The sequence below is a fragment of the Amphibalanus amphitrite genome, unplaced genomic scaffold (genome assembly GCF_019059575.1).
Source record: "Amphibalanus amphitrite isolate SeventyFive unplaced genomic scaffold, NRLGWU_Aamphi_draft 000350F_arrow, whole genome shotgun sequence".
NCBI classification, from domain to species: Eukaryota; Metazoa; Arthropoda; class Thecostraca; order Balanomorpha; family Balanidae; genus Amphibalanus; species Amphibalanus amphitrite.
The window spans coordinates 528198-546954 of NW_024881845.1; the positions used below are offsets into that span (position 1 = coordinate 528198).

The window sequence follows — 18757 nt, forward strand, 5'->3', positions numbered from 1 at the left end:
CGGCCTCCTAATTCCTGACTAGCTCGTAGCTCGTACTCGTTCATTGAAGAGCGTTCACTGGTGGGCGCAGCATCACATCCATCATCCACCTGATTGCTGCTGACATCACAGAGTCACATTTTCATCAGCAGAACTGCTGATGTCACGACAAAAATGATGTGCCGGGATTAGTGATAGGTGGACTATGCCAACAATGAAAACTATGATAATGTGATCATTCGCATAATCATATTCGGTAAGGTAACAAATATTAGCGCACAGAGATATCAAACGCTGAAAATTGAATGATAAAAGCTGAGATGTGCAGCAAAACAAAAGCAAAGAAAGAAACAAATAAGCATAAGATATTGCAGATTGCAATTCTGTTCACTTCTCTCACAGCCACCAGCCTCAGCTCTCACCCCATAAGCTGAAAGTGCCGGAATGGTTTCGCCTCTGATCATGATACACGTAAAGTAATCTTGGATATACCATCATGCGGCGATAAACCACGAGCAGAGTTCAGCCACATGGATCTTTGACGTCACACAAAGTTTAAACAAACTGGGTCCTGCGCCCGATATGCTGGCTCGTTGACCATATAAGGCTGAGCAGTTTGCGGGTAGTAATAATTTATAGAAAAGTATCAACATAACGTTAGTGTAAACAAGATCTTGTCAGTCCATCAACCAGATTATCCGAGTTTTTTTTACATTCGTTCCAACGCACCAGAACTAAACTGAAGCTTCCACACAAATAAAAGACCGCCGTTAATTTAATTGAAGACAGTTATTCTACAAAGAACAGCTCAGACACCCAAGACAAAGATTTTGCGTAGCTCCTCACACCACTCTGCTGAGATCAGCATTGACCTGACCCGCTCTCGTGTCCACCGACCACCTTGGCTGACCGAGGCACCCGAGGGGGTCGAGGGTGAGGACGGGGGGGGGGGGCTCCTGGCACCGGCCGCGGGGCGCGGTGCCAGCGGCTGCATTCGCGGAAACACAGCGGCAGCGTCGGCACAGACACGGGCGAGGCTGACCTTCGTCCGGCTGCCGGGTCGACCGGGGGCGCCCTGCAGCGGGCCAAACAGTCCTCACCGCACCCTACGGTGACGTCAGAGACACGACAGAGACCCAACACACTGAACTGGAGATATAAACTGTCAGCAGTGGACAGCGAGCGGGGAGTGTGGGGATTTATGAGCCACAGAGGTTCTATGAGGGAATAAGCGATATCGTAATACACCAAAACGAGCAGTCATGCTCCCAGCAGACTGTTTCGGCAGCCGGTGCCTATTCTCTATTCGGCAATCATGGCCTTGTTACGTCACTTCATAACGTCAGAGGGAGTAACGACGCATGACGTCACGCGTCACGTCAGTTTTCCACGCTCTACTCACCAGCGACCGTGAGTGAGTGAGTGAGTGAGTGAGTGAGTGAGTAAGTGGGTGAGTGAGTAAGCGTGGCACGCGTCTGGTGAGTGTGGTCCGACCGACAACCCCGAGATTAGAGCGCGACCTTCACTCGGACTTCCTTCGATAACGTCGGCAGACAAGCAGTGTGACAAGTGCTGCGCTTTGGTGTCTGACCCAACGACAGGCAAGTTTCCAATGTAAATATTTTGGTCCACGCATGTCGCCAAGCGACCGAGACATGAAAAATCACCCGCACGTGCGCCAGTAGATCATGTTATTCCCAGTCACGGCCGAGGCTCAGAGCTGTAATGTTTCTGTTACTAAAATCCGAAAGAGTAGCACGTGCTCAGTAATAAGTGATGAGCATGATGCAGGATATGTTGCACGAGATTTCGTCCCATGAATCTCATAACAAAACCCACAATCCTATCAATCACGGAAAATTTAACGTAGAATATTTCACTCTAAGGCATTGTGAGCTATGATAAGCATAAACTACACCTAATACCCCGCCCGAGGAATCTTATCTGCAGGATTTTCTCGGAAACACTGCATTCAATTTCGCAGTTGTCAATCTCGGAGCATTAGAGACGCCGCCGAATACAAACTAACGGACCGGAGCCAAGGCCTCGCGTCTCGCGCGTCAAAGACACGGTTACTTTCAATCGTCACGCTGGAACTAGGATGTCGCATATAGTAGCATCTAATGACAGAAGCTTAGTAGAAATAAACAGCAAGTTTGAATAACAATGAAGCACCGACGCGTTGACTTACCATACATCTTGCCCTCGTCGCTGAGGATGATCTTTCGCCGGCCGCATGGAGGGTAGATGGACAGCGCCTCGTGGAAGGACTGTTCGATGTCCTGACTCCACACGCCCTCTGCGTCGTTGTTGTCGCCGTTCTTGTCATCCATGTAGTCATCCTGCAACAGGATCAACATGTCAGTCTACAGTGGGTTCAACTCAAAGAGCCGCATTTTGCAATAACCATCGCGCGGCGCTCTGAGTAGTTTAGCGTCAAAAGGGCCGCATTTTGCAGGGCCGCATCATGTCGTTCTCAATGCGCTGATATCAAAGCACCGCAAATTGCAATGAGCGCAACATTCTGTCATTCGCGACGGATGTAACATGAGGTCACTCTGCAGGGGAACATCATCAGACACCGATCCTGCAAACGCCGCCTAAGGTCGCGCCAGGTCAACAAACATTGGACTAAACACGACCACCATGTGCCATAGCTGTAATAGCCGCCGCCCGCCGCGAGCATGAAAAACTATGACGCCACAGTGCCGCTCGCTGCAACATTTGCAATGCTATCATCCCGTCTTATCCCCAAACCTGCCGTCTCATCTAAGACGCCGGGGAGATATCTCATGTTGCCTACTCGCTGGTGCGTTTAAAGGGACCCTCCCACCTTCAAAAAAGTTAATGAATTGGCATGAAAGTGATGTCGCTCGGTTCAGAAAGAGCAAAAACGAATATCTACCAAATTTCAACGAAAAATATTCACCGGTTTTCAAGATATTAGACTTTTACTTTTGTTTACTTTTTGGGATCTTCGCTGTTCCTAGCGACTTTATTTGAATGTGCGGCATTTGTTGCGCGCTAAGCAGCATATTCCACCGCGTGCTACAAAACGTTTTAGTCAAACATTTAAAAATCGTTAGATATCTGCGCTGACGTCACACATTCAGAGGGGTATACCTATGCATTAGCCCCTCTGAATCAAAATGCTGCAATTTTGAAATTCAATATTTCCGATTTAAGGCATTTCTCGATGTTGTAAGTGCCGAAACCGGTAATTGTGAGCCAGGGACCCCATTTTGGCTATCTCAACTCAAATCTAATGTTAAGGTGGGAGGGTCCCTTTAACAAATGCTTACAAGGATCACAAGTGCGTTTTTTGTCAAGGTTTTTGACGCACGGATGAATCAGCGTGTTTAGTCTAAAATTAGCGTGTTTGGATTAAAGTGTAGGATCCCACACCCACTAGTTCCGATTCCAGGTGGTGTCAGTTCAGCCAGTGTCGTTCAGCCGGTCCGGCGATCCCAAAACTCGGCCGAATCCCTCGAAATCCGCTCTGACGCATTCAGTTATCTCTCGCCCTCAATTCCCACCACCATCAATCAAACCGTCTCGAAATATCGCTTACCAAGAGAGACATCACTGATCCCACAAAAACCAAACACATGTCAGCAAGCGATCCCGTCAGGGCCGCGCTTACCAGCCAAGTCACAACGGCCACAAAAAACGTCACAAACACTCTCAGCATCACTAAACACGCACACATAAAAAAACGAATCAAATACAAAAGAAATAAAGTAGAGCTGGAGGTCAGTGACCTACGCTCATCAAATCAAAACGGGGACACGATTGGTAATTAAGTCCCACTCAATCCACCAAATCAGTAAACCGACCTCTCCAGACTACCTCTCCGCGCATGGCAGAGCCGCCTGTTGCCGCGGCCACCGCCACCTCTGACGTCAGAGGTCACCAATTAGCAGCGTGAGGCGCCCGTCACACGGGTGGAGCCGGGGGAGGGGGGGGGGGGCCGGGGGTGCTGGCAGCGACTCGGCTACATAAATAAACGTGCGGCGTGTGTCCGGTCGTAGCGACCTCAGCGGGAGGGGTCATCCGTCACAGAGGGGCTGTCAGAAACACACACTCATCGCCGCATTGACAGGACGGACGGTTATACATACTATGGGATTGAGAGCTGGAGCAGGACACCAGAGCGAGACGGGTTGACCGAGGCAGGCTAACAGTATCAGGAACACAGAGAAATGGGGAGTTAAGGGAGTAGTTGAGCTAAGCGGTGAAACCGATGGTAGGATCGGACAACATTTCATCAAACGGTTGGTGATGCGGGGAGAATCTGAATAAATTGCTCCAAAATTTAGCGATAGGTGAATCCCTGGAATATTTGAAACTATACAACAACCACGCGACAACTCTTTCGTAGAAAAAAAAAACAATGACTTAAAACAGAAATTCGCGATGTATTTGCGTGTCCTCTTCACTACTTTGCCTATTGTTTTCACCTCACTAATAAAAACGTCCCACCAAACACAAAACAATCCCGTGTCTTTCACACCATGCCACCGCACCTCGAAATCCACACTGTGAATCACAGTCCCGCGCGCTGAACCACGCCAATGCCCCGCACGCCACCCTGCACCTCATGGCACGGGTGAAACCGTCCAGCCCCTGTCGCGTCCACTGGGGCGTCTCTCACACTCCTTGCAACACTGGACAGAGTATACACGGGGCGTCTCCATTGATAAACACACCGGCGTCGGGTGCATTAACACAGAGAGCTCCAATCCCATCAGTTGGTGACGGCCGGCCGGACGGTCGGTCTGACGGCCTTATACGGGTCGGCTGAAACGGCCGGTGTATACAGACTGGAGAGGGGATGGGGTGGGGTGGGTGGGGCCAGGTCAGGGGATGGGCCATGGACGGGGCACATACAAGACAAAACAAAGAAATTGACAGAAACATGGTCCTGAACAGAGGCGAAAAATAATGATTTAGGACACTGCAAGAACAAAATTGAAGGGAAACGGGTTCACGACTGGGGCCGGGCATGGCTTCTACTAGACAGAACTGTCTAAAACCAGACAGGCCCATGCCCAGTGAGTGACAGGGCCATGAGGGCGCGGTCCCCAGAGGACCAGAACTCCGGGAGCCCCAGTGCACCATCCCTGCACTAGGGCCAGGGCGCGGTCCCCAGAGGACCAGAACTCCGGGAGCCCCAGTGCACCATCCCACTGTGGGGTTTTTATCGATCCTAGCACGAATTTATTTATATCGCATCCTCCGCTACCTTAACTAATTTTATTTCACATTCAAATGGTTAGGCTTAGGGTGTATGATCCCTGACAACATGGTTGGCTCTCCTGATTGACCCCATCCCTCCCCCGCCCCCTCCCCACGGACTTAACACTGAAGCGTTTTCGGCTAGCAATGCATCGTGGGCGCGGAAGCGTTAAAAAAGTAGAACGAAACTACAATCGTTTTAGAAGTAGATATTTGTTCATGTCTAGCCCAATCACCAAAACGCATTTCGGGCTTAACCTTTGCACTTTGTTAGTCCTTGCACTTAAAGGGGGAGGGGGTCGCACAGACTTCTGTCCTCGACTTTTCGCATACTAACTCAAGCAAAACGTGGCGGATCACGACGAAACTTTCTATACCTTCGATTCGATCAATGTCACTCACACACTTAAAATTTCATGACCTTGACCTTAATAAAAATTTGACCTGTGACCTGTTTCACCAGACCATGTCAGGCTGGTATCGATTTGGCGCTTGTCAGCGCACATTATCGGCGCGTTTTTGTTGCGGTTGTTAACTCTCCAAGGTATGAAATGCTGTTAACCCGCGCCCCGTAGGGGGGGCCGAAACGCCCCCCCCCCTGTCCTTTTCGGTCGATATCTCCTAAACGGCTGCAGATATCGCCACCAAACTTTCAGGACCCCTCCGGGCATCAATTTTACACATTGTGACCAAAAATTTTTTTCCAGAGGCTATGATAGGTTGGCCACAAATGACGTCAGAGTGACGTCATGTTCTGTCATTTTCGACCGAAAAAAGACCTTCGCGAGAAGACCTGTCAGGACTACAGCTTTGAAGATACAGAAAAATGATCAAGACATAAAAGGTGTAGATTTGACAGGGCTACAAAACTGCTATCTCGAATTTTTGAAATTTTTGAGTTTTGACCCCCAAAAATCAAAAAAGCATTTTTTGGATATATTCACCAAAAAATCCAAAAAGTTTTTTGAGTTTCGAAAAAAACCGGAATATATGTGATAGTGCCTACCGTCTTCTATCCACATACCAAATTTCAGATCGATACCTCGTTTTTTGGCCAAGTTATAGCGAAAAAACTGTTCAAAAATGATGACGTCAAATTTTCAAACTCAATTTTTGGCAATTCTAGAACTCGTAGAGCAAAACGAAGACCACCATTAGACTCCCCGTGACGAGCTGCATCGAATCAATACCCATTTTATGCAAAATATCAACTTTGAAATTTGACCTAATTTGACCTGACCTTGACCTGACCTTCACCAAAACGTGACCTAGGCTGGCCCCAAAGGCTGCCTAACCCACATAATCGCATTTGTCATGTAAAATGGACCAAAAAACATGTATCACACGACACATTCATATTGTGACCCCCGGTGACCTGACCTTGCTGTGACCTGACCTGGTATCAGTGACCTCAGATAGCAAAGTATGTGTTTGACGAACAATGTACCATCGATGGTTTTCAATAAATTACCAATTTACTCGCTTTCACAGAACATTTCTTGAATTGCCTGTGAACGGTGAAAATCTGACCTTTGACCTGACCTGTGACGTCATCGGTTTGACCTAGGTCAATGAAATTTGGTCACAAGGTAGTTCCCGGTTGGGGCTATCGAACGCCGTTTGAATTTTGAAAATCGGCCGGTAACTTTCCGAGATCTTAGGGGGGCCGAAACGGCCCCCCCCCCTACGGGTGGTAGGGTCCGCCGGTAGCCCTACGGGGCGCGGGTTAATACTTTGCATTTTAAGGTCACGTTAAGGTCAAATCAAGGTCATTTACCTTAGATGACCTTAGTTGACTTTTTCAAGTTATACGATTTTTCTAGATAAGTGCTTGGAGCTTATTTTGAACTTAACACCCATTTGAAGATTTAAGTAGTTTTGGTGCCTAACGGAACATGCTACGAAGCCGTTAAAGGTAATCGACGCCTACCTTCTATGGATAGCCGGCAAGACGCCTACTGGTCGGGCCTGACCTGACCCGGCCTAGCATGAAAACATCATCCTTGATCAAAACTAGGTTGAAATTCGTGATTAGCACCCCAAAAACCTCCAACCTCACTTGACAAAGTTACAGCATTTTTCGATTTACCTATATCAAAGCTCTGTACTGAAGTTCAATAAGGTGAACATTGGCGGCGATAGCCAATAAAATGGACGCAGCGTTGCAAGGGTGTTGTTGTTTTGTTCAAAAAGAACATTTGGCGATAGAAAAATAATGTCAACATGGTATCACCCCCTTCCTCCCTCCTCCCAACTCCTATACTGACCGGAAACCCCCAGGCGGTGTGCTGCGGTCGGGTAACCCGCCGCGGCGCGGCCCGGCGGGGCGTAAGAAACCACGCGGCACCGTCTGCTTTGACGTCTCATAGTGATTGGTTTAGGCAAATTTCGGCAAAAAATGAGAGCTGCCCCCGATGCAGAAATTATTGGAGAACATTTTGATATACATTTCCACGCGTAACACCGCGTATCAAACTTTGTAAGGCAATAGTTTGCTTGTCAACTCTCTGAATCAAGAAGCATTTTAACATTTTTAGCATTTCGGTCAAAAATTATACATTTGGATGAATTTTGGAAATTTTCGTGCATACCATCATCTTCCTTATAAGTCAAAGATAATGAAAACATGTCGCAACTATAACCTGCTGTTCAGGGAAACGAGTGAGAGGGCGTTTTATTGTAGTGTGCTTTTTCGCTGTATGCAGGTAGCACGACGCTGGTCAGGACGAAGCTACACTTTGAGAGGTTTTTTGAGGCATAAACAATCATTTTATAGACGATTTAAGGTGTGATTCGGATGCGCTGGACAATTCTACGTGGAATGAATAACAAAAAAGTGGAAATCGAAATACTTTAACTTGCCACTTAATGCGTGCTAGGATGGCATAAGTCCCCACGGTGCATCATCCCTGCACTACCAAGCGGTGCGCTCGGCGAGGCGTCGCGGCGGTGAACGCTGTGCACACGAGTGCAATGGTGCACGACAGTGCAACCGCTCATGAAACGTGGCTCGCTCGTGGAGCCTCGCATAGTCTGGGACCTCTGCTTGTGGAGCTCGCATGGTCTGGGACGCCCACACAGGCCCGCACGGCATAGTGGGAAGTGGGAACACCGACAGCTTTATTACACTCCCACTGGCGTCAACACCCGTCGTTTGAATAATTCAACGGCGATCTTTTCCAGTAGACTTACGAGTGATTAACAACACAGACTTTGTGATAACGTAAACCAAAAGACAGCGCGTGACAGTGCCTTTTGTACAACATAAAACTCAATTGATAAATGACATCGTTATTACGTGAATTAACTAATTGTATAATTGTAATGCACTGCTGTCAAGCCAAGCACTAGTGACGAAAAGGTATGATGTTGGCGGCATCCTAGAGCAGGTTGCACAGCTGCAAGCCTCGCTGGCGTGAGCTTCGCCGGCGCCTTGCACAAGTGATCAATGAAATTACTTGCATTGTTTTGATACGGAACAGCTTCGTTCCCCGTCATATACCGTCACGAACTCAGCATCGCCCAAACAAGCAATAAACGAGCAAGCCAACATATAAAATACAAACGAAAACAAGCGCAGGATCGCCAGTCTACCACCTCCCTGATGAACATCATCATAAGAGCCGCCCATGTCACTATATCTTGCATCACTCACATCACTTACATCATTAGCTCATCACATCATCTCGCTCACACATTACTCTAACTCACTCACTAACTCACTCACTCACTCACTCACTCACTCACTCACTCACCCACTCACCTTCTACCCACTACCCCACCTTCCCCCATGTCACTGACCTCATTGGAGGTGACGCTGCCCGTGTCGCCCGTCAGTTTCAGCGCGTCATCCTTGACGAGCCCTGGGGGGCCGGTGGGCGTGTCCCCCAGGCCAGCCATGGCGTGGCCGGCGGCGGTGGGCGTGGCAGTGCCCGCCGGGGGCGCCGGGGGCTGCGGCCCCGGCGCCGTCGGGTTCCACGGCGAAGATATTTTGGAAAGACTTAGCAGCGGCGCCGAACTGTGGAAAGAGGGAGAAAGAGTGTCAAAATTAGGTGAAATAAGGGAGCCGAAGTATCAAAGGCAGGCGGAAAGGGGAGAGAAAGTGTCAAGATCAGGCGAAACAAGGGAGAAGTGTCATAATTAGACGGAAAAGGGAGGTAGTGTCAAAACTAAACGGCACCAGGGCAAGACGGTCGGTGTGTCTGAATTAGACGAAATAGGAAGGGGTGTTAAAGTCGGCAGGACGGACCGCAGTGCACAGACACTGTTTGTGTGCACGGCTGAACAGCCGGGGACGCGTCAACGGCGTGCACTTTTAGCCGGATGCCGTGTATCAAACCGCAAAATGGCGTTGCATGCAAAGTGCAGCCAAACAACGAACCGTACTGACACACAGGCACGGCGGAAGAATGCAGAATATCGGGTACAACCGGTGCACCGCCATCTTTGGCAGTGGATGATGCACCAACAATGTGTTTTCATCATATTGTTTGACAATATGATTCTTGAAAGGCAGCCGTTTTCTCGTAAACAATCTGCAATTGAGTAAATATTTTCGTTCTTTGCAGTCAAACCGCTATCAAATCGTGACAAAGAACAAAAATACAACGGTGGTTACTACCCGCAGGCCGCAAGGAAGACTTCCAGTACCCTGTGCCACCACCCACGCGCCCACATGGCCCGTCCCGCCCCCTCAGCCAGCACCACCCCACCCCCAGCCGGCACCAGCCGCGCAAACACCAACACCAGCCGCAGCCGTCACCAGGCCGGCCAGAGAGCGGATGTTGTCGTTGCACAGCCGCCAACGACCGCTGCCCTGTTTGCACGGACCCTCTTCATCCGCCGTGAACTGCGCATGACCGTGAACCCTCATCACGACCAAGAGCAGACCCGCCCCTCTCCCCCCTCTCCGCCAGACCGCCGTCGTTTGGCGCACGGCGCCAGGTAGTGTGTTCCGTGATTCACCCCCGCCACTGAGCCGAGCCGAGCCGAGACGAGCGAGACGGGTTGAGCCGACTGGCGTCAGTCGCTCGTAAACCAGCGGTCTCGGAGAGCCGGGCCCGCCTCCGGCTCCCCTCCCCGCCCACGCGCCCGCCTCCCCTCCCCCGTCAGTGACCGGGTCATGGGAGGGCCGGAGCGGCGGCACAGCGGAGGGAGGGTCATTGGCGGAGCAGCAGCGGCGGCGGCGGCGGCGGCGCGGGTTGACCCTGGCCGCCGGCAGCGCCGCCGGGCGGCTGACTCACCGCCGGCCGTAAGGGCGAGAATCGCTCACAGCCGGGCGGCACGACGCCCGTACGGCCCGGCCGTACACAGACGGGTGAGTCAGCCGATTCGCGGCGGCGGCGGCTGACCGCAGGCGGCCGCGTACGGCGCCCCGGCGCCGGGGAGGGCACTCGAGGAACCGGGACGCTTTCTTTTGCGGACGTGACTGTGCCACCGCACAATGTCTGCGCGCCCCCACCTGCCGCTAGCTTCCCCGCCCCACAGAAAAGTCACCCTCTGACAATCGCACCTCACGGCGTCCCTATCCGCACCCATTTCGACCATTCGTCTCACCCCGCCCATCACTTCTCACCATGTTTTTACAGCTCCAAATCCCACACACTCACCACCGAGGGATAAATCACTGTTTCGCTCCGCCAGCGCCTTGAGTTACCACCTCACCACTCCAATCGTTCCTCCGAATCCCCTCCGCCCCGCCTCGGAGCGTTGACAGGCCAGTGGGCACACCTTTCGGCGGTCTCTCAGCAGGCGGCCGGCTGCTCTGCAGACTCGGGGGCAGGGCTGATAAACAGAGCCGGCCTGGTGCCACAGTAGGCCAGTAGGCCGAGACAGACACAGGTGCGGTCGGCCAGTCGCCTCGGCAATAGAGCAGAGAGTCGCGACAGACAGGCGCCACTTCGCAGCGAGATGAACCACGTAATGGTCCGGACCAGAGGGGGACCACTAGCTCTGACGTCGTGGGCCATCGGGGCCATCATTGGATCATCTCCAATCCCAGTGAGACCATCAAACGACCGCGAAACGTCTCCCAACCACCACTGGCGGCGCGGGATTAACTACCGGTCTGTACGACCACCAGCCTGATTATCTGTCCGTCAGCCGCAGAGCCGCAGAAGACCACCGGCGCACCGGCAGACCGCAAGTCATGGAACACCATCATAGCCCACCAATACCGCTGCCACAGCCATCACCGACCACAGTTCGCCACCAAAGGCTCACTATCCCTACCTCAGCGTCTAACCACTACCGCACGGGGCACAGCCATTCCACCCAGCACCCTTCCCCGAACATCCCCCTCCCCCCCCCCCCACACACACACACCACAACGCACCGCCCCGACCAGCTAACGGCATAATGACACCGTGAGCGGCCTCTGATCAGTGACGGCTAATTGAAGGGTACGGGGACACGTGTAAGAACCGTTCCACCACGGCCACCCGCCGCCACACGTCGTGGGGTGAGGAAGGACGCCGAGGGTCTACGGCGAAACGCCAGTAGATTACCGGGGGTTGTAAAGTGCAGAGGTTGTGGTGGAAATGGGGGGAAGGGGAGAAGGGAGACACGAGGTTGTTGCCTCTCTGTTGCCGCGCGCAGTGGGGGTGGGATGAGAAATCCTCCATCGCTGAGCCTGTGCAGCCAGGTTTACCATCCGCGTTATTGTGAGACGGCTCAGCCATTACCTTCTGCATGCGGTTGGGCTATAGCCACAGCAAGAGGCGTCAGGGTTTGTGGTTACCAAGGCTTCACACAGACGAACCACAGACAACTCCAGTCGGCGTAACGCTAACGCCGACAACACCATCCACAGCGAAGGAGGCAACAAGCGTCCTACCATCCCACAACTCCAGTAGACGCAACGATAGCGCTGTCCACACTAGTGATGTCATTTTCCAAAAAATGTCTGACCGATACCGACCGAAACCAAAATTTGGGGAAAATTTCCGACCGAATACCGACCGATAAATCCCAAGCCAAAATTTGACCGAAATTTGACCGAAATTCTATTTGTTATTACTCTACCCCAAAATTAAAATATTTGGCAAATTCTGATGGAAAATAATGGGAAATGGCATTTCAGTCCAAGTTCAGTCAATCCTTAGCCACTGCAAAATACATTTTGTGGTAGAAGTTACATTGCTGAGGGTAGCAACACATGGACCTCAGCATTTCACAGATTTGGTTAATTAGAATTGTCAAGAATCTACTGTGGTCTATGTAAGGAAGAATGCTCATTCATGTTGCAAAAGCACGATCAATTAGCAAGTCAAATGGTTGGTAATAGGTATCTATGTTCATGACAACATTCCCTAGGAGAAAAGGCGGAATCAACACACCACAAAACACATCAAAACTGCTTGGAAACTTGCCTTGAGCCTTGAGATGTGGTCTGAGATACCCTACAAAGAATTTGACACTGAAAATCCAGCTGAAAAGGCAGGTACTAGGTAGCTCTGAGCTTGAATTTTGTCCCAAAAATGAAATGAAAATTCATTAACAGGCACTTTGTCTTATCTCTTGTTTTTCTTATCTTTACAAGAAAACAAAATATGCAGAGACAAAACTAATACAAAGTGGCGCCAAAGTGGCGCAAAAGTAATAGAAGAACCAAGGATTGACTTTTTAAGATCCTCTCTTCCCTAACGAAAGGATGTATGATGATGACGTAATATTTATTTATATGCCCTTTTGGTAGAATTATTGGAGGGAAATTAATTTTCTTGTAGTGGATTACACTCACAATGTTGATTTCATTAGAATTAAATATCGTGTTGGATCATTTACATCAAAAAATAATAATTCACGAGTCAGCATGTAACAATCCAAAACTTTTTTTGCAGCAACTTAATCAGCTGGTTTAAAGTCTCTGTTATGGCGCATCTGTTTCGAAATCCTTCCTTGTGTTTGGAATGTGGAAGATTCCAGAAATTGGACATGGGCCGAATCTGTAGTTTTTGTCAAGATTCCTATGTTTTTATGTTGTGGTCATCTAGATTTCAAACATTTGGTTGGTACCTGCAATATTTAAGGAGAATGTGGAATAGTAGAACACCTGTGAAATGTAAATGTGATCACTGCTAAGTGCTAAGTGGTAACTGTCCAGTCTTCAGAAACACATTTCAGTAATTCAAGTTATTTTTGTCCTTGCATTTTTGATGACTGTATAATGATTTTTGCAGGCAATACTTCTTTGATTACAGGTGAAATTTAACAGTTAGACTGGAATAGAGTTTCAAAATTGTGTGTACTTGTGGGGCCAACTGAGTCAAAATCAGCCTGCTTGTAGTTGTGGTTGGACAATGGGTGGCTGCTGCCTGCTGGGTGGGATGGCTAATGAAGTTGCCAAAATGTGGCATTTGACATTTGGGGGAAATTTTGCAACTCTATCATTAACATCCCAATAAATTTCATTTTAACTAGGCAAAAATGGAATACTTTCTCTTTTTGAAAATGGTTTCACTGGCAGGGTGACCGAAAGTGTCCGATTTTTGGGGGGCCTGACCGACCGATTACCAAATCGGTCAGCATATATTTTCGGTAACCGAAATTTTCGGTAACCGATTGACACCACTAGTCCACACCGTCCTCAGCGTCGGCGGCAAGCCCTCTGTACTCGTATAACTCAACTCCGTCGGCTCGTCCTGGAGGACAGAGGGACAGAGGAAATGCCTGCGTGGGAGTCTCCTCCGCGCGACTCCTGAGACGGCGATCAGCGCGGTCGTGACTAGTCAGCCGCTGAGTCACCGCATTAGCCGATGACTCACCGAGACAGGTAACACTCGGCGCCCGGCGAGAGATAGTGTTATCCAAACGGGTCACCAGATGTCCCACATCTAACTGGCTCTCTCGGCCGGCGAGGGTGCGCCGCGCTAATTGTTCAGTGTGAAAGGGCAAAGCCGCAAAGTGTCTCTCCCCTCCACTCTCTGCACGTTTGTCATTGTAGCACTCGGCTCATATTTGCAACACTTCTCTCATCCCTCCAGTCTCCTTTCCTCTGTATCTGTCTGTGTATCTCTCTCTCTCTCTCTCTCTCTCTCTCTCTCTCTCTCTCTCTCTCTCTCTCTCTCTCTCTCTCTCTCTCTCTCTCTCTCTCTCTCTCTCTCTCTCTCTCTCTCTCTCTCTCTCTCTCTCTCTCTCTCTCTCTCTCTCTCTCTCTCTCTCTCTCTCTCTCTCTCTCTCTCTCTCTCTCTCTCTCTCTCTCTCCCCACCCCTGCCCACCTGATGACCCGGCCGGTCGGACGACACACCACCACACGCTGTCCCCAATCTCCGCCCCGCCGACGGGCCGCCGCCGCCGGTCCGCCGTCACCGGTGCCGGCGGCGGTGCGCCCGGCGCCAGCTCGCGGCGTGTTTACCGTCAGCTGGATTCAACGTCCCGTTAATGCTTGAAAATCAGCCCGGCAGCAGTGCCGCCGGCACTGCCGGCAGCGCTGCTGGCGTGTGCCGGCCAGGTCGGCTCCGCCCCTCCCCTCCCCTCCTGGACCACTCGGCCGGCGCCCGGGGTCACGGCGTCGGTCGGCCCCTGTGACCCCTCCTCCTCCCCTCCCCACTGCCGTGGTCGACCCCACTCGGTAACGGCCGTCAACTTTACGATCCGCGCCACTCGAGACGCCGCCGGCCCACGGCTAATTTACATGCAAAACTAGCCGAACGGCGTACGCGCTAAAGGGCACCGTGCTTTGGCGGGCCGACTGTTTTAGCACGGCTTTTACGGCGGCCACACAGCGGAATACGGCCCTCTATTACAGGTAAATGTGGTGCGTCGAAGGTCAGCGCCGCCCCAGCCGACGACCGGGCGCCACCGACAGCTCCTCAGGTCATCAATACCGGCTACCGCGGAGCTCACAACACGCCCGTCGTCGGCCGGCCGTCCGCGCTATGACGAATCCCTTCCCTCCCAGTCGCATCCTCCTTCAAAGCCCTGCTCTTCACTCGGCGACCCTTTGGAGCCAGTGGTCCGGAGCCGCTTCTGAACAGCCGGAACAACACCCATACAGACGGGACAGCCATCCCCGGGCTGCACAAAAGACGAGCCGAGAGACCGAGAACCCTTCTCACGGCGGTAATCCGCGCTAACGGTGCGCTGACAGGCGCGCATGCGCACTGCGGCTCTCCTCCGGCGTCACGCGGCATCAAACAAACATCTCTGCTCGGGGGATTATCCTCCAGCGGTCGGCGCCACGCACGATCGTAGCCCGCGGCGGTACGGACCGGCCGCCGCACTCAGCACTTGTATCCCGGTGTAAACAAGACCGGTCTGACCGATCGTCTGTCCCCGTCCAGTGCCGCGTGCGTGACCCCCGGGCACAGGTGACATGACGGTGCGGTATCACACCGGCCGCCGGCGGCTTCTTCAGACGGCGCCGGCGGCTCTGTCAGACGGCCGAGGGGTCACAGGTCAGACGCGGCACGAGCCGTCACCAGTGACCCCTGACCCGAGACACGCTGAGGCGGCGCTGGTTGGGCGGTGTGTAGGGTTCCCGCGGTGCGGATGAGCGACACGCGACTGCGGTCACAGGACGCGTCGCGCTTATCGGTTACTGTCTGAAACGGGCTATCATGATGGAACTCATATTTGTTTTCGCTAATTTTACTGCATTGCATCGCTTAAAAATAAGTTTTGAAGGTAAACAGATCATCTTTCGACATCGCCATCAATAGCAGTTCATGCTAACTAGTAGAATAAGCAAAACTTTAATGCTAGGACGAAAAAAAATGCAATACCTAATGCTATCGCATTACCTATCCGACTTTGCTGGGTAACAAGTTACGATAAGGATTAATCCATTAGGTACCTGGGCAAAAAAAGAATAAAATGAACGGCTAAAAACAATGAACGGCTAGAAACTACTTACAACTACTAAACGTAAAGCCAGCAAGAGATTCATTGAATGAGAGCTTTAGCAACTTATCAATGCATCTTTTTAAATTCAAACTTAGCGATAACGACACACCTGCCAACCGGCACCCGATAAGTGTTGGCATATTCGAAATTCATAGCCTGGCATTTCACGTGGACAAATACCAAAGCGTAGCGTCAAACATCACTATTTGCTTCACAAGATAGCCACAATCACAAAACCATCCCCCTACTATCTGACATCATTCAGCGAGGTTTGCTGAGGCCATGTCTGGCAACTCAGTTAGCAAGGTGTCTAAGAGAAAGGTCTGCACTTTCAACTGATACCGCCCGAGTGGACATCAAGAGAGCCGCGTGTTTAGGTCACATAACGTCAACAAACTGGTCCGAGGCACTGTCTGATGGAGCCCGTCCATCACCACTGCCCGCTTAGGGACATGATTCAAACAAATCGCACCTCCCGATAAACACAGTGTTGGTGCCATAAAATAAATCGCAGCCGCCGCCATTACAAGACAATCGCGGTAGGACGCCACTGCAGAGGTGCGTCGTAAAATTACACCCTGCCTGCAGTACATACACCCCACTGACACGCACCTATCCGGGCCATCCCGGGCCGTCGGTGGGGCGCTCTCGGCCCAGCCGGAACTCGTGCACGCCCCTACCGCTACATCTCATTGTGACGGTCGGCGGTCATGATCCGCCCATGTGCAGCGTGCAGCGCTGAGCGTGCAGCCGAGAGCCGCCGTGACCTGGCGCTGACCCCACCTGTTCCCTCCCCCTCTCCCACCGACGGGGAGGTTCTCCAAACGCCAGCCGCGAGTTCCCCGAACCGTGAGCCAGCGCCGTGAGACACCGAGCGACAGGCTGAAATATACACGATTCTGGGAGCCGCCGGCGAGCGGTACACACTGTGGGGCTGCGTGTTTGGCTCCCGCGGGACGTGAGCTTCCAACAGCTGTCAATCTCTGCGCTTATAACATTGATTGGCGACAGTGACAAAGCGCATTGCGCGAGGAACACGACTTCCTAGTTAGTTCCGTTCCGAGCGAAATCACACGCAAACGATATGATAATCGTACCCGCTGCAATAATCCCACATCCTCTTTGAAAAAAAATAAAAAAAGCTCAGAGCGACCGCTGACACAGTAAATGGGTTGCACGCGCACAGTCATATATCACACGAATAAAGGCGTCACTCGGCGCAGCATTTCGTCGACAATTACTCAACTCAAACTGCCGACGCGTGGGCGGCTGAGTGTGTTTTCAGACCCCGGCTCGGGTGTTTGTGTAGTAAACTCACCAGGCCAATTGTCGTCATTGCATTACCATAATTCATGCCGGTCAGTGCATCGCATTAATGGCCGATGCGTCTCGCACCGCGGGCAATTATCGGCCACTAACGTGTGTGCCGGCCGGAGCCGCTACCGCTGGCGCACAGCGTGAACACCACGCCGCGTTAAAAGCCGCGTGCGCCCCGCTGGGCTAACGCGGCCCCGGGGTCGCCCGGCCAATCGCGGTCGCCCCAGGTCGCCGCTGGTGGCTGGGTCGCTCTGATTCGCGCCAGGTCACCACGGTCTCCCAGACAACCATCGGGACGCACCGCTCCACCGGGCGCCAATGAGTCCACAGGACGCCAATGAGTCCATCGGACGGCGGGCTGATAGGGCTGCACGCCACATGAAAGCCCGATAGTCGCCGATATACGAGCCATGAGCAGTGGCGGCGACAGCCGGTGGTTAGGGACGCTCAACGGCGATCCTTAGCGCAAATAAGCACTGAACTCCGTCCGTGTTTTCATTGCACTCATCGCGCTCCTTCAGAATGTTGACCGGTGCTGACAGTGAAACTCCAACCGACACCTCGCCTTTTGAGCGTACGATGATGGCGCGTGCAAATAATTACAGTCAACATTGGAAGACTGTGACTAAGGTGTTTGCTTTAGCAGATATGATATTTATCTAGACCAGTGGTCGGCAGGTCATTCGGGGTTGTGCCCCCTTTTTGGGCGCCAGGCAGGGCCATTACCCCCACCTACCAGACCCCATTGCTGACACAACCAAGTTTACTGAAATTCCGTACCTTTCTGGAACTCTTTGGGTATTTCTGCATTTCCGATGCAGCAAATTTAAAACATGACACTTCCTCCACAAAGTATTTAATATATCCCATTTAACCCTTGTACATATAGGGGCGGCGGGTGTTTTTTCATTAAAAGCTCACGTAAAAGCCGTTGGATCACGACCAAATTGTACCCTCGAGCCAAGCATTTTTTTTTCTTTACCTGCCTGGGAAAACCTGAGGCCAGTTTTACCAACAGAAAAATAGCCGCCTGCCGAAGTTTTTGCCTAAAAACCGCTGCATATACGATGAGCATGCGCTTCACATACGATGAGTAAGCGCGATGAGCATTTAAGTGGATAGGGCTTTACCGCTTACCGTATTTACGCTTTACCGTATGTGAAGCGGTCTTTAGGCGAAAAATTCCGGCAGGCGGCTATTTTTATGTCGGTAAAGTGGCCTCTGGACCCATAATGATCATGATTGGCTTATGAGCTTTTTCTGGAGATCATCTTGAGCCATAAAATCTCACTTCAAGAAGTTATAGCGGGTCCCGATTTTCTCGACACTTATCTTTGACCTCCTGAATGAGACGAAATGACGAAGGACCTTAAAAAT

At 51.5% G+C, this 18757-nt stretch overlaps 1 protein-coding gene across 4 annotated transcripts in view; it reads right to left on the reverse strand.

Moving 5' to 3' along the window:
* The window catches only part of LOC122389249 (transcriptional enhancer factor TEF-1-like), a 61328-nt gene that overhangs the window by 10718 nt on the left and 31853 nt on the right, over nt 1–18757 (reverse strand). For all 4 annotated transcript variants that reach the window (XM_043381109.1, XM_043381108.1, XM_043381110.1 and 1 more), the window contains 2 exons: nt 9019–9235; nt 2171–2321 (listed from right to left, as the gene is read on the reverse strand). In XM_043381109.1, coding sequence (XP_043237044.1) covers nt 2171–2321; nt 9019–9117 — 250 coding nt within the window. In that variant the 5' untranslated portion in view covers nt 9118–9235. The remainder of the gene's footprint in view (nt 1–2170; nt 2322–9018; nt 9236–18757) is intronic.